Source organism: Leucoraja erinacea, chromosome 9 (assembly GCF_028641065.1).
Source record: "Leucoraja erinacea ecotype New England chromosome 9, Leri_hhj_1, whole genome shotgun sequence".
In the NCBI taxonomy this organism is placed as follows: Eukaryota; Metazoa; Chordata; class Chondrichthyes; order Rajiformes; family Rajidae; genus Leucoraja; species Leucoraja erinaceus.
Window position 1 is genome coordinate 12,540,157 of NC_073385.1, and position 13,201 is coordinate 12,553,357.

The 13,201-nt window shown below is 48.0% G+C and overlaps 1 protein-coding gene across 1 annotated transcript in view; it reads right to left on the reverse strand.

The window, feature by feature from the left end:
• Nucleotides 1–5,985: 5,985 nt before the first annotated feature.
• vsx2 (visual system homeobox 2) overlaps nucleotides 5,986–13,201 on the reverse strand; it is a 52,914-nt gene continuing 45,698 nt past the window's right edge. The window contains exons 4-5 of the mRNA XM_055640143.1: nucleotides 11,844–12,024; nucleotides 5,986–6,772 (exon numbers count right to left, since the gene is read on the reverse strand). Coding sequence (XP_055496118.1) covers nucleotides 6,396–6,772; nucleotides 11,844–12,024 — 558 coding nt within the window. The 3' untranslated portion in view covers nucleotides 5,986–6,395. The remainder of the gene's footprint in view (nucleotides 6,773–11,843; nucleotides 12,025–13,201) is intronic.

The following is a 13,201-nucleotide window of genomic DNA, read 5'->3' on the forward strand; positions in this document are numbered from 1 at the left end:
CACCAGACAGGACGTTAAAGGAGAAGAAATAAAGATGGCATGGGCGCTGATCAATATGTGCCATCTTGGGCAATGATTAGAATTATTGCTACCCTGTGAATATCTTGCACATTGAGATTTGCCTTATAGATGTGTTCAAGTGGTGCTGAGTGTATGGAACAAGCTGCCAGAGGAGGTAGTTGAGGCTGGGACTATCCCAATGTTTAAGAAACAGTTAGACAGGTACATAGATAGAACAGGTTTGGAGGGATATAGACCAAACGCAGGCAGGTGAGACTAGTGTAGCTGGGACATGTTGGCCGGTGTGGCCCAATAGGCAATAAACAATAGACAATAGGTGCAGGAGTAGGCCATTCGACCCTTCAGGCCATTCACTGTGATGATGGCTGATCATCCACATTCAGTACCCCGTTCCTGCCTTCTCCCCATATCCCCTGACTCTGCTATCTTCAAGAGCTCTATCTAACTCTCTCTAGAAAGCATCCAGAGAATTGGCTTCCACTGCCCTCTGAGGCAGAGAATTCCACAGATTCACAACTCTCTGGGTGAAAAAGTTTTTCCTCATCTCAGTTCTAAATGGCCGACCCCTCATTCTTAAACTTAAACAGGCCCCTGTTTCTGGACTCCCCCAACATCGGGAACATGTTTCCTGCCTCTGGCATGTCCAATCCCTTCTATGTTGCAATAGGATCGCCTCTCATCCTTCTAAATTGCAGAGTGTACAAGCCCAGCCGCTCCAGTCTATCAACATACGACAGCCCCGCCATCCCGGGAATTAACCTCGTGAACCTATGCTGCACTCCCTCAATAGCAAGAATGTCCTCCCTCAAGGTGTGGTGTTGGCCGGTGTGGGCTGGTTTGGGCCGAAGGGCCTGTTTCCACAATGTATCACTCTTGACTCTATGACTCTAATCATCCTGTGCAATGATTAAATTAATACTACTCTGAGGATATTGTGCGCGGTTTATTTGCCCTGACTGGGAGGTGATCTTAAACAGCTATTATGTATAGCTGATGTGTAGGTGGATTGGAAGTGGCTTCTTACCGTCAGTGGGCAGCCGACGATGATTGTGTGTGAACCCAGGTTTCAATCCGGTATGTGTGTAAAACGTTGGTTTAAACCAGCATCTGCAGTTCCTTCCTACACATGGATGTGTGTCACCTCCACACGTGGTAATGTCTGAGTCACGTGTGTTAGCCATGGTGGAAAATATTCTGCTTGGGCCTCCTAGATGTTTTTAATACCAGTGCCTAAACGAGGGTGAAGGGCAGAGTCTAAATGCAGGTCGGGATACTTTGGGATGATTCTCGTCTAATCGCACAAGATTTGGCGGCGCGGTGGTAGAGTTGCTGCCTTACAGCGCCAGACACCCCGGTTCAATCCTGACTACGGGTGCTGTCTGTATGGAGTTTGCACGTTCTCCCTGGGTTTTCTCCGGCTTCCTCCCACACTCCAATGACGGGGTTTGTGGGTTAATTGGCTTCAGTAAACATGTAAAGTTATCCTTAGTGTGCAGGATAGTATTAGCGTATGGGGAGATCGGTGGGCAGCGCAGACGCGGTGGGCCGAAGGGCCAGTTTCCGCGCTGTATCTTTAAAGTCCAAATCTGCTCTGATTATCAGTGCAGTTTTGGCCAAGTGTGGCGTCATCAAGACCTAGTAAAACTGGTCAATGGACATCGAGGGGAAAATAGTCCAGTGGATGGAGCCATCTCCCACATGAAGGAAGACGGTTGTGGGTTAGAGATAGGTAGAGATAGACATATTCTTGATTAGACTGGATAGACTCGGCTTGTACTCGCTAGAATTTAGAAGATTGAGGGGGGATCTTATAGAAACTTACAAAATTCTTAAGGGGTTGGACAGGCTAGATGCAGGAAAATTGTTCCCGATGTTGGGGAAGTCCAGAACAAGGGATCACAGTTTAAGGATAAGGGGAAAATCTTTTAGGACTGAGATGAGAAAAACATTTTTTACGCAGAGAGTGGTGAATCTCTGGAATTCTCTGCCACAGAATGTAGTTGAGGCCAGTTCATTGTCTATATTTAAGAGGGAGTTAGATGTGGTCCTTGTGGCTAAAGGGATCAGGGGGTATGGAGAGAAAGCAGGTACAGGATACTGAGTTGGATGATCAGCCATGATCATATTGAATGGCGGTGCAGGCTCGAAGGGCCGAATGGCCTTTTCCTGCACCTATTTTCTATGTTTCCATGTTTCTAAAACGGGTGTCATGGGTTTAGGAGGCAAAGATCAGCCCTGATTGAATGGCGGAGTAGACTCGATTGGCCGAATGGCCTAATTAATCTCCTATAGCTTGTGAACGTGAACTTGGGTAGATAGTAAACGATCTTCTCAGCACCTAGCTATTGTCTCAAAATAAAAGGACGCACCTTTAGAAAGGAGATGAGGAGGAATTTCTTCAGTCAGAGGGTGGTGAATCTGTGGAATTCGTTGCCACAGAGGGGTGTGGAGGCCAAGTCAATGGATATTTTTAAGGTTGAGATTGACAGATTCTTGATTAGTATGGGTGTTAGGAGTTATGGGGAGAAGACAGGAGAATGGCGTTGAGAAGGAACGATAGATCAGCCATGACTGAATGGCGGAGTGGAATTAATGGGTCGAATGGCCTAATTCTGCTCCTATAACTCATGAACTAACTCCAACCAGGACAACTCAGTGACCACAATGCATGAACAGGGCGTGTCCTCTCAATAGCCAAGTGACCCTTGGTCAGGTGCTGTACAGTGGACAGGTACATGGAGGGATATGGGCCAAACATGCGCAGGTGGGAATGGTGTGGATGGGGCATTTTGGTTGGCATGGGCAAATTGGGCCGAAGCGCCTGTTTCTGTGCTTTAGTGTTAAGAGATACAGAGCAGAAACAGGGGCATCAGCCCACCGAGTCCGCACCGACCAGCGATCCCCGCACACCAACACTGTCCTGTGTGACTCTACGACCTGGTCTGCCCCAGGCTGTTCATCAACTATAACTCGCAAACCAATTGTGGCATGGATAATTGAATAACCACAATTCATGAACTGAATCTGACCCAGTCAACTTGTCAACTAAAACCCACGGACTAAGCCTGACCCAAACCAATCGCTGGCTACAAACTCAAAGACCACATCCAACCCAGACATTTCATAATGTAATTAAAAGGAACTGCAGATGCTGGTTTATACCAAAGGTAGACGCAAAGTGCTGGAGTAACTCAGCGGGTCAGGCAGCATCTCAGGGGAAAATGGATAGTTTACATTCCGGGTCAGGTCTGAAGAAGGGTGTTGATCTGAAACGTCAGCTATCCATTTTCTTCAGAGACGCAAGGCACAAAAAGCTGGAATAACTCAGCGGGACAGGCAGCATCTCTGGAGAGAAGGGATGGGTGACGTTTCGGGTCGAGACCCTTCTTCAGACTGCAGTTCTCTCCTACACATTTCTCCAGAGATGCTGCCTGACCCGCTGAGTTACTCCAGCATTTTGTGTCTATCCAGACAATTTAACTAACCGCAAAACTCATGAAGATTCAGAACAGTCTGTGCAGGAGTGCCAGGCATGCTAGGTCTTGCCCACTTCCACAACCCCATCTTCTCACGTAATTGCAAAGTGATCCCACCAGGGGGAGTCTACGGCCGTGGTTCAACGTTGGTGACCATCCCATTCCAACTCTTCCTGGGAGGACAGAGGGTGAAGAGCCCTCTTGGGTCAGAGTTTCCTTCCAGCAATCGATGGCCACCAGCTAGGGATAGGCGTTTCATGTGCCATTGAAACTTACCGAATGGTGAAAGACCTGGATAGAGTGGATGTGGAGAGGATGCTTCCACTAGCGGGAGAGTCTAGGACCAGATGCCATAGCCTCAGAATAAAAGGACGCACCTTCAGAGAGGAGATGAGGAGGAATCTCTTTAGTTAGAGGGTGGTGAATCTGTGCAATGCATTGCCACAGAAACCTGTGGAGGGCAAGTCAACAGATATTTTTAAGATGGATATTGATAGTTTCTTGATTAGTTTGGTTGTCAGAGGTTTTGGGGAGAAGGCAGGAGAATGGGGTTGAGAGGGAACGATAGATCAGCCATCATTGAATGGCGGAGTAGACTTGATGGGCAAAATGGGCTAATTCTGCTCCTCTTAACTCATGAACTTATTAACACCAATTCCGAATGGCACAGAGGTAGAGATGGACCGTTGGGAAATAATAGCTTCACCTGCGTTGGGTGACTTATTTTGGCCATCGCTAATTTTGCGTATTGTGTGCTCAGAATGTTAGAGTGCTCAGAGAACAGAGAACACGTGAAGCCAAGGATCGTAACCAGCAAACATAGTTTATACATGGAGTCAATAACAGCTAAAATCCAGCCAAGGTGATCAATGGTTTATATATAAAGCAATGGATCCCCTGGTGTGAGTTACAGGCTAGATTCTGATCAAGGGTTCAGATGAGTTAGATATACAATAATGTGTACCTGGGATAGAGACAAAATGCTGGGGCAACTCAGCGGGACAGGCAGCATCTCTGGAGAGAAGGAATGGGTGACGTTTCGTGTCGAGACCCTTCTTCAGTCACCACTTGGGAATTAAGGAGATGGTATCAAAATAGAATTATGGTTACCTGGTTGTGTTTTACAGGCAATAATCTAATTGGGGGTGTAGATAGCGTATGAATAGTGATTTCTTCTGATTATAGTTTGGGCCCATGCCAGATATCTTCATCAAGCACATAGTGCCAGGCTCATAACGGGGTGACATGGTGGCACAGCGGGTAGAGATGCGCCAGAGACCCTGGTTCGATCCTGACTACGGGTGCTGTCTGTGCGGAGTTCACGTGACCGCGTGGGTTTTCTCCGGGTGCTCTGGCTTCCGCCCACACTCCAAGTTTGTTGGTAAATTGGCTTTGGTAAATTGTGTCCCTGGCGTGAGGGATAGTGCTAGCACGCAGAGTGATCGCTGGTCGGAGCGGACTCAGTGGGCCGAAGGGTCTGTTTCTAGGCTGTGTCTCTAAGTCCTGCAGAACTACCCTTTGGAAGTATCATCAGCGTGGTGGCACCGATAACTTCTCACTCTTCACACCATAGAGAGTAACTCGGTTACCGAGTGTTTGTTTCCCCGAGGAGAAGACCAAGAAACCGCTCCTTTAAATTATTTTCATAATTCATAGGAGCAGAATCAGGCCATTCGGCCCATTGAGTCAACTCCGCCATTCAAACATGGCTGATGTATCTTTCCCTCTCAAACCCATTTTCTTGCCTTCTCCCCATAATCTTTGACACCCTTACTAATCAAAAATCTCTCAATCTATGCCTTAAAAATACCCAATGACTTGGCCTCCACAGCCATCTATAGTAATGAATTCCACTGATTCACCACCCTCTTACTAAATAAATTCCTCCTCACTTTCTTTCTAAATGTACGTCATTTTATTCTGAGGCAGTGCCTTTTGCTCCTAGACTCTCCCACTAGTGGAAACATCTTCTCCGCATCCACTCTATCCAGGCTTTTCACTGTTCGGTAAGTTTCAATAAGTCCCCCTCATCCTTCTAAACTCCAGAGAGTGCAGGCCCAGTGTCTGTTAGAGAGAGTAGAATCTCTTGGGCCTCGAAGCTGGCCCCCGCACTGTCTGCATTGGGCCTAACTATTCCATCTGCTACTGTTACCAGGGCAACGGTGGCCCATTGGGTCAAATCCAAGATGGCCACTGTTATACAAGTCCCTGCAGAACTAGAACACGTGAAGACACTCAGCCTGATAAGAAGGTTGGCCATTCCTGAATTGAATGTTCATTTGCACAATGGCAGGAGGAACACTGAGAAAAACTTGGTCAGATTTGCAAAATAACAAGTTTAAAGGAAAATTAGCAGGGGGTGGGGGCTGGAGATGGGGAAGGGTTTGCAGTAATGAGCCAGCATAGACTCCATGGGGCAAACTGGTCTTTGTGTAGCAGATAAGGATATATAGAAACATAGGGAGTTGGACCAACTCAAGGACACGGGGACTGAATGGGCCTATTGTGTTTATATTATCTTCATAAGGTGCCCTCTGTGAGATTGTTCTACCATATGGTCATTGATCACACAAGGAGGTGGCAAGAATGCTGAAAACCAGGAGGGAATTTTGAAAACACATGGAGATAAATGGAAAATTAAACCTACCAAAAGCCACCAGGGTTTCATGTTGGTGTGACACCCAAAGAGCCATTATAGATTACAAGTCAACAGACAACAAATTGTTTAAGAAAGACACGTCTGCCAAGAATAACCTCAGGATAAAATAAAACAGAGGAAAACCTGCACTTTAAACCAAAAGCAATCTTGAGTCGCTTTTGCCACCAGTCTTTGGGAGGGGCACAGCATCATGAAAGACTGCAGAGATATATAAAGAGCTAATAGTCTGTATATAAAGTTTAGAACTTGTCAGTGGCGATCTCGTCTTGCGTTGCTTTTGACTGCTCGCTCTTCGTCTCTGCGGGCTTCTCCTCCTGCGCCATCTTGGCTTCCGTGTCACCGCAAACTGTTCCTAACACTTTCGCACTGTGCTCCTGTGCTTTTGCCCTGAGGGTAGCTATGCTGCTCTCCCTCAGCTCCTCCTTAGAAATGGCTCCCTTGGAATCCTTGCTCTTGTCTTCCCGCTGCTCGTCCTCTGGGCCGGCCTGATTGCCGTGTTCTGTCTCCACTTTCCTCACCACTTCAGATGCCTCCAGGGACTTTTTGTGCATTCCTAGAAAGAATTGTTGGTACTCGGTTTTAGAAAATCGCCTGGTCATTGGTAAGCCATCTTGAACTGAAAACGGTAAGCAAAGAAAGATGCCAAGATTAAACTGTAGCAGGAACCTGGGCGCCAGGTGTTTCATTCAACATAGACACGACAGGTCAGGTCAGCTCATTAACACAAAGCTTTCGCTTGAGAACAAAGACAGGGTCGCGCCCAGACCTGGAGCCAGTGAACTGGAAATTGAAGACCAACCTCCCTTCCATTGACTCCATCTACACCTCGGCAAGGCCAGCAACATAATCAAGGGCATGTCTCATCCCGGCCACTCCCTCTTTTCCCCTCTCCCATCGGGCAAAAGGTATAGAAGTGTGAAAATGCACACCTCCAGATTCAGGGACAGTTTCTTCCCAGATGTTATGAGGCAACTACGATCTACCTCATTGGATGGAGACCCTCGGACTCTCTTTGATCGGACGTTACTTGACATTTTCTTGCACTAAACGCCATTCACGTTATTTCCTTTATCATGTATATGTACACCATGGACTGCTCGATTGTAATCATGCATTGTCTTTCTGTTGACTGGTTAGCACGCAACAGAGGCTTTTCACTGTACCTCGCAATAAACTAAACTAAACTAAGTATCCAGCACTGAAAGAGGCCCTTTGGCCCAACTCATCCATGCCGACCAAGTTGTTTGACTGATTAACTGCCTACCTCCTGGTCCATATCCCTCCAAATCTTTCCTGTCCATGTACCTGTCCAAATGTTCTTTAAATGTTGTAGTTGTACCTGCTTCTACCACTTCCTCAGGCACCTGGTTCCATGTACCCACTACTGCAAACAATTGCCCTTCAGGTACCTTTTAAATCTTGTTCCTCTCATCTTAAACCTACGCCACCGACTTTTAAACCTCTATAGAAGGATATCAAATGCTGGAGTAACTCAACGGGTCAGGCAGCAGCTCTGGAGAAAAGGAATAGGCCACGTTTCGGGTCGAGACCTTCCTTCAGACTGAGAGTCAGGGGAGAGGAAAACTAGAGGTATGAAAAGGTACAGGACAAATCAGAGCCGGGACCGATGACTAAGGAAAGGCGGAGCCCACAATGGTCCATTGTTGGCTGTGGAAGAGGTGATAGGGAAGGGATGCGAACAGTGACACTAGCAGGACGACTAAGGTGGGGGAGTGACAGAGAGAGAGGGAAAACAAGGGTTACCTGAAATTACAGAAATCAATATCCATACCGCTGGGTTGCACGTTGCCCAAAGCGAAATATAAAGTGCTGATCCTCCAATTCGCATGTGGACACACTCTGAGAGTGGAAGAGGCCCAGGACAGAAAGGTTTGTTTGGGAGATTGACACAAAACGATGGAGTAACTCAGCGGGACCGGCAGCATCTCTGTAGAGAAGGGATGGGTGATGTTTCGGGTCGAGACCCTTCTTCAGACTTTGGGAATGGGATGGAATGGGTAGGGACAGAAGTTTAGGGGTAATATGAGGGGGAACTTCTTTACTCAGAGAGTGGTAGCGGTGTGGAATGAGGTTCCAGTGGAAGTGGTGGAGGCAGGTTCATTGGTATCATTTAAAAATAAATTGGATAGGCATATGGATGAGAAGGGAATGGAGGGTTATGGTATGAGTGCAGGCAGGTGGGACTAAGGGGAAAAAAATTTGTTCGGCACGGACTTGTAGGGCCGAGATGGCCTGTTTCCGTGCTGTAATTGTTATATGGTTATATGGTTATATGGATGGGGAGTTAAAGTGTTGGACTGCTCCACTTTAGACCACTCTACCCTGGGGTAAAGACAGTGGCTATTCGCCTTGTCTAGGCTGCTCAAGATTTTATAAACCTCTACAAGGGTCACCCATCTGCCATCTCACGCTCCAAGGAGAAAAGACCCAGCGTATCCAGCCTCTCCTTAACCCTGCAGCCCAATCTCTCCAGACGCACTAACATCCTCATCAAGTGTTTAAGAATGAACTGCAGATGCTAGAGAATCGAAGGTACACAAAAAAGCTGGAGAAACTCAGCGGGTGCAGCAGCATCTATGGAGCGAAGGAAATAGGCAACGTTTCGGGCCGAAACCCTTCTAGGGTTTCGGCCCGAAACGTTGCCTATTTCCTTTGCTCCATAGATGCTGCTGCACCCGCTGAGTTTCTCCAGCTTTTTTGTGTACCTAACATCCTCATCAAACCTTCCTCACCCGTCCCAGTTTAATGAAACCCTTCCTACACAACAGGGAAAACACAAGACACAGTACTCCAAATGTAACCCAACTAACATCTTGTTCATAAGTTCATGAGCCTATTGCATTTTATCTGTTTATTTCTTGTGTGTATATATATATGGTCTATGGCATATAGACACACTGAACTTTTATCTCCTGTTCTGTATTATGTTTACATATTCTGTTGTGTTGCAATTTAATTGTCCTATCTTGGACACATGACAATAAAATTCTCTTGACTCTTAAGTGATTGGAGCAGAATTAGGCCATTCGGCCCATCTGCCATTTCAATCATGGCTGATCTACAGTATCCCTCCTTCCTAACCCCATTCTCCTGCCTTCAACCCATAGCCCCTATCCATGTTCTCCAGAGATGCTGTGTTACTCCAGCCCTGTGTGTCCTTTTCTATACCAGCACCCCCTGGTTCCTACCTTAAAGTCAATTTTGCACCCAGTTGGCTCAGTCCCATGTGACCTAATCTTCCAGACCAGACCAGTGCGGCATGATGGCGCAGCGGTAGAGTTGCTGCCTTACAATGTCAGAGACCCGGGTTCGTTCCTGACTACGGGTGTGCCTGTACGGAGCTTGTACATTCTCCACCTGGGTGCTCCAATTTCCTCCCACACTCCAAAGTCGTGCAGGTTTGTAGGTTAATTGGCTTCAGTCAAGATCGTAAATTGTCCCTAGTGTGCGTAGGATAGTGTTAGTGTACGGGGGTCGCTGGTCGGCGCGGGCTCGGTGGGCCGAAGGGCCTGTTTCCACGCTGTATCTCCAAACTTAAACTAAACCAGCCTATAATGTCAAAGGTCCGATCAAAGTCTATGTAGATGATGTCCACTGCATAGAATATCCTCTCCCAAATGATGACCAGCCTGAATCATTGGGATGCTCAGACAAAGTGAATGCTGTTGAAAGTCCACACTGAAAATGATGTACCCTCATGTTTAATGTCTCTGATGTTCTGGTAACTCTAACTCTGATACAGTCCAATGAGTGTACTGCAGGACAAGCAGTGGGAGGTTGTTGGGCATGAGTGAAATGTAGCAATATGAGAGAGACGGACTGTCCAATATTTGTGTGTTTGCATTTGACAACTGTAAGCACAACATGTTGTCATTAGTAGCCCCCTCTCGGTCATGACTGACCATGGGTGATGCATCCTAGTTTGCAGGTGATGTGTGGTCGGATGCAAGCCTGGGCGATCGATGTCATATGGAAGACAGGCTGTTGCCCATGCAGCACGTCCCCCCTCTCCACGTCGCTGATCGATCCAAAGGAACAGCAGGGCCGTTAGTTTGGCACCAGCACTGTCGCAGGAGCTGCCAGAGCGAGGTTGTAGACCACGACGAACTGTCTTAGGGGCTCTGACTCCGGATTTTCTTGAGGTTTACTCCTGGAGCCTTGTCCATGACTGGATATGGCCACAAGGCAGTGGAGGTTTTAAATCAGAGTTTTCCCTCTCCTAGATGGACTGCCTTCCCAGGCTGACGAGCCTCATCTGCCCGAGACTCGTGCGGGCGGAAGCGTCTACCTTCCCGTGCAGGTCTATAGCATCTGCCCACTGCCCAAATGTTGTCATAGTAACATAGACAATAGGTGCAGGAGTAGGTCATTCGGCCCTTCGAGCCTGCACCGCCATTCAATATGATCATGGCTGATCATCCAGAATCCGTACACCGTTCCTGCTTTCTCCCCATATCCTTTGATTCCGTTAGCCCTAACAGCTCAATCTAACTTTCTATTGAAATCATCCAGTGAACTGGCCTCCACCGCTTTCTGTGGCAGAGAATTCCACCGATTCACAACTCTCTGAAGTACAGAATAGTGAAAGTATTTGGAGGGGAGCAGGGAAGGATTCTCACATGGAGTTGTGGAGGTTCAGAGTTGGCACTGCCTAGCTTTTCCATCCAGAATTGGCAAATCGAGTACTGCCGGGTCAATTAAAGCACCTTAAAACTTTCTGAAGAGTTTCGGCCCGAAACGGTGCCTATTTCCTTCGCTCCATAGATGCTGCTGCACCCGCTGAGTTTCTCCAGCATTTTTGTCCACCTTAAAACTCCCTTGACTAGCACCCCTTCACCTAAATAGGTCTGTCGGTCGGAGGGAGCTGGAGACGTCGGAGGCGAGGAGCGTCAGTAGGAGGGTAAATTGGGGTAATGCTTAGAATAATTTCACTGTGCAGGTACATACGTGACATATAGAGAGAGCAGCATTGAACCATTGACTATTGATAAATACGCAAAATAAAATCCCCACCCAAAATCAGGACCCCTTAGATTTTTCAAACCCCTCTAGACCAGTTGGGTGAAACTCTTCAGCCTTAATTTCATTGAATGGTGGTGCAGGTTGGGGGGAATGGTATTTCTAAACGATGGGCCCCAAGATCATCGTGTCACACAGAGTATACTCGTGTAAACCCGCCATTCAATATGATCAGCCATGATCACATTGAATGGCGGTGCAGGCTCGAAGGGCCGAATGGCCTACTCCTGCACCTATTTTCTATGTTTCTATGTAAATAATACACAAGGATAAGTTCTGCACTATCCTAAACACTACACGCCGGGGACAATTTACAATTTTACCGAAGCCAATTGGAGTGAACCCTTGGAGTGTGGGAGGAAACCGAAGCACCCGGGGAAAACCCACGCAGGTCACGGGGAGAATGTACAGACAGCGCCTGTAGTCAGGATCGAACCCGGGTCTCTGGCGCTGTGAGGCAGCAACTCTACCGCTGCGCCGCCGTGCCGCCCTGAACAAACTAGAATGGACTTGATGGGCCGAGCGGCCACTTTCTGCCCTGTAGTCTGAGCGGCTTCAACCAATTCTCTCAGTAGCGCCCCCCCCCCCCCCCCCCCCCCCCCCCCCTTGTGTCTCCCTCGTGTACCCGGGACATGGTGAGCAATTACCGAGAAGCCAGGGAGCGCAGGATTCCATGATGCCATCCTTGGCCGACTTGAGGATAGACTCAGGCAGAGGGATGGAGTGGCGCACCATGGCTCCGTACAGCCCGTACTCTGCCATCACACTGCTGCGGCCCCAGCACTTCTCACGCTTCCTCCACTTGGCCCGGCGGTTCTGGAACCACACCTGGGGGGGGGAGGGAGTGGGGGGGGGGGGGGGGGGTGAGGGGTGAGGAGGGAGGGAGAGAGGGAGGAAGATCGATGAACAAGGGTTAAAGCGTTGACATGCCCAGCACAACCCGTTGCCGTGAAGTACAAGCAAGCAAGGAGCATTCTCTGTACAGTCAGCACTACAAGTACGCACTGATTTACATGCGGGGAGCAACACAGTGTACAGTTCTCTGTGTGTTCTCTCACCACTGCTATGTACAGTTGTAGCAGGGTCTTTTTTACATTTCATCACCTCTGCATCAAAGGCTAACATTGAGTTTGCTTTTATACCGCTCGGTGAAACGCCTTGCGTTATATCACCAACTTCTACAGATGCACCATCATAGAAAGCATTTTTCCAGGAAGCATCACGGCACGGTTTGGGAACAGCTCCATCCAAGACCGCAAGAAATTGCAGAGAATTGTAGATGCAGCCCAGACCCATCACACACAGCAACCTCCTTTCCAACCTCACTCCATTTATACCTCACGCTGCCTCAGCAAGGCCAGCAGCACAATCAAGGATAAGTCGCATCCTGGCCACTCCCTCTTCCCCCCTCTCACATCAGGCAAAAGGTGTGAAAACGCACACCTCCAGAATCATGGGCAGTTTCTTCCCAGCTGTTATCAGGCAACTGAACCATCCTACCACAACCAGAGAGTAGTCCTGAACTACTATCTACCTTATTGGAGACCCTCGGACTATCTTTGATTGGACTTTGCTAGACTTTATAGAAACATAGAAACATAGAAATTAGGTGCAGGAGTAGGCCATTCTGCCCTTCGAGCCTGCACCGCCATTCAATATGATCATGGCTGATCATCCAACTCAGTATCCCGTACCTGCCTTCTCTCCATACCCTCTGATCCCCTTGGCCACAAGGGCCACATCGAACTCCCTCTTAAATATAGCCAATGAACTGGCCTCAACTACCCTCTGTGGCAGAGAGTTCCAGAGATTCACCACTCTCTGTGTGAAAAAAGTTCTCCTCATCTCGGTTTTAAAGGATTTCCCCCGTATCCTTAAGCTGTGACCCCTTGTCCTGGACTTCCCCAACATCGGGAACAATCTTCCTGCATCTAGCCTGTCCAACCCCTTAAGAATGTTGTAAGTTTCTATAAGATCCCCTCTCAGTCTCCTAAATTCTAGAGAG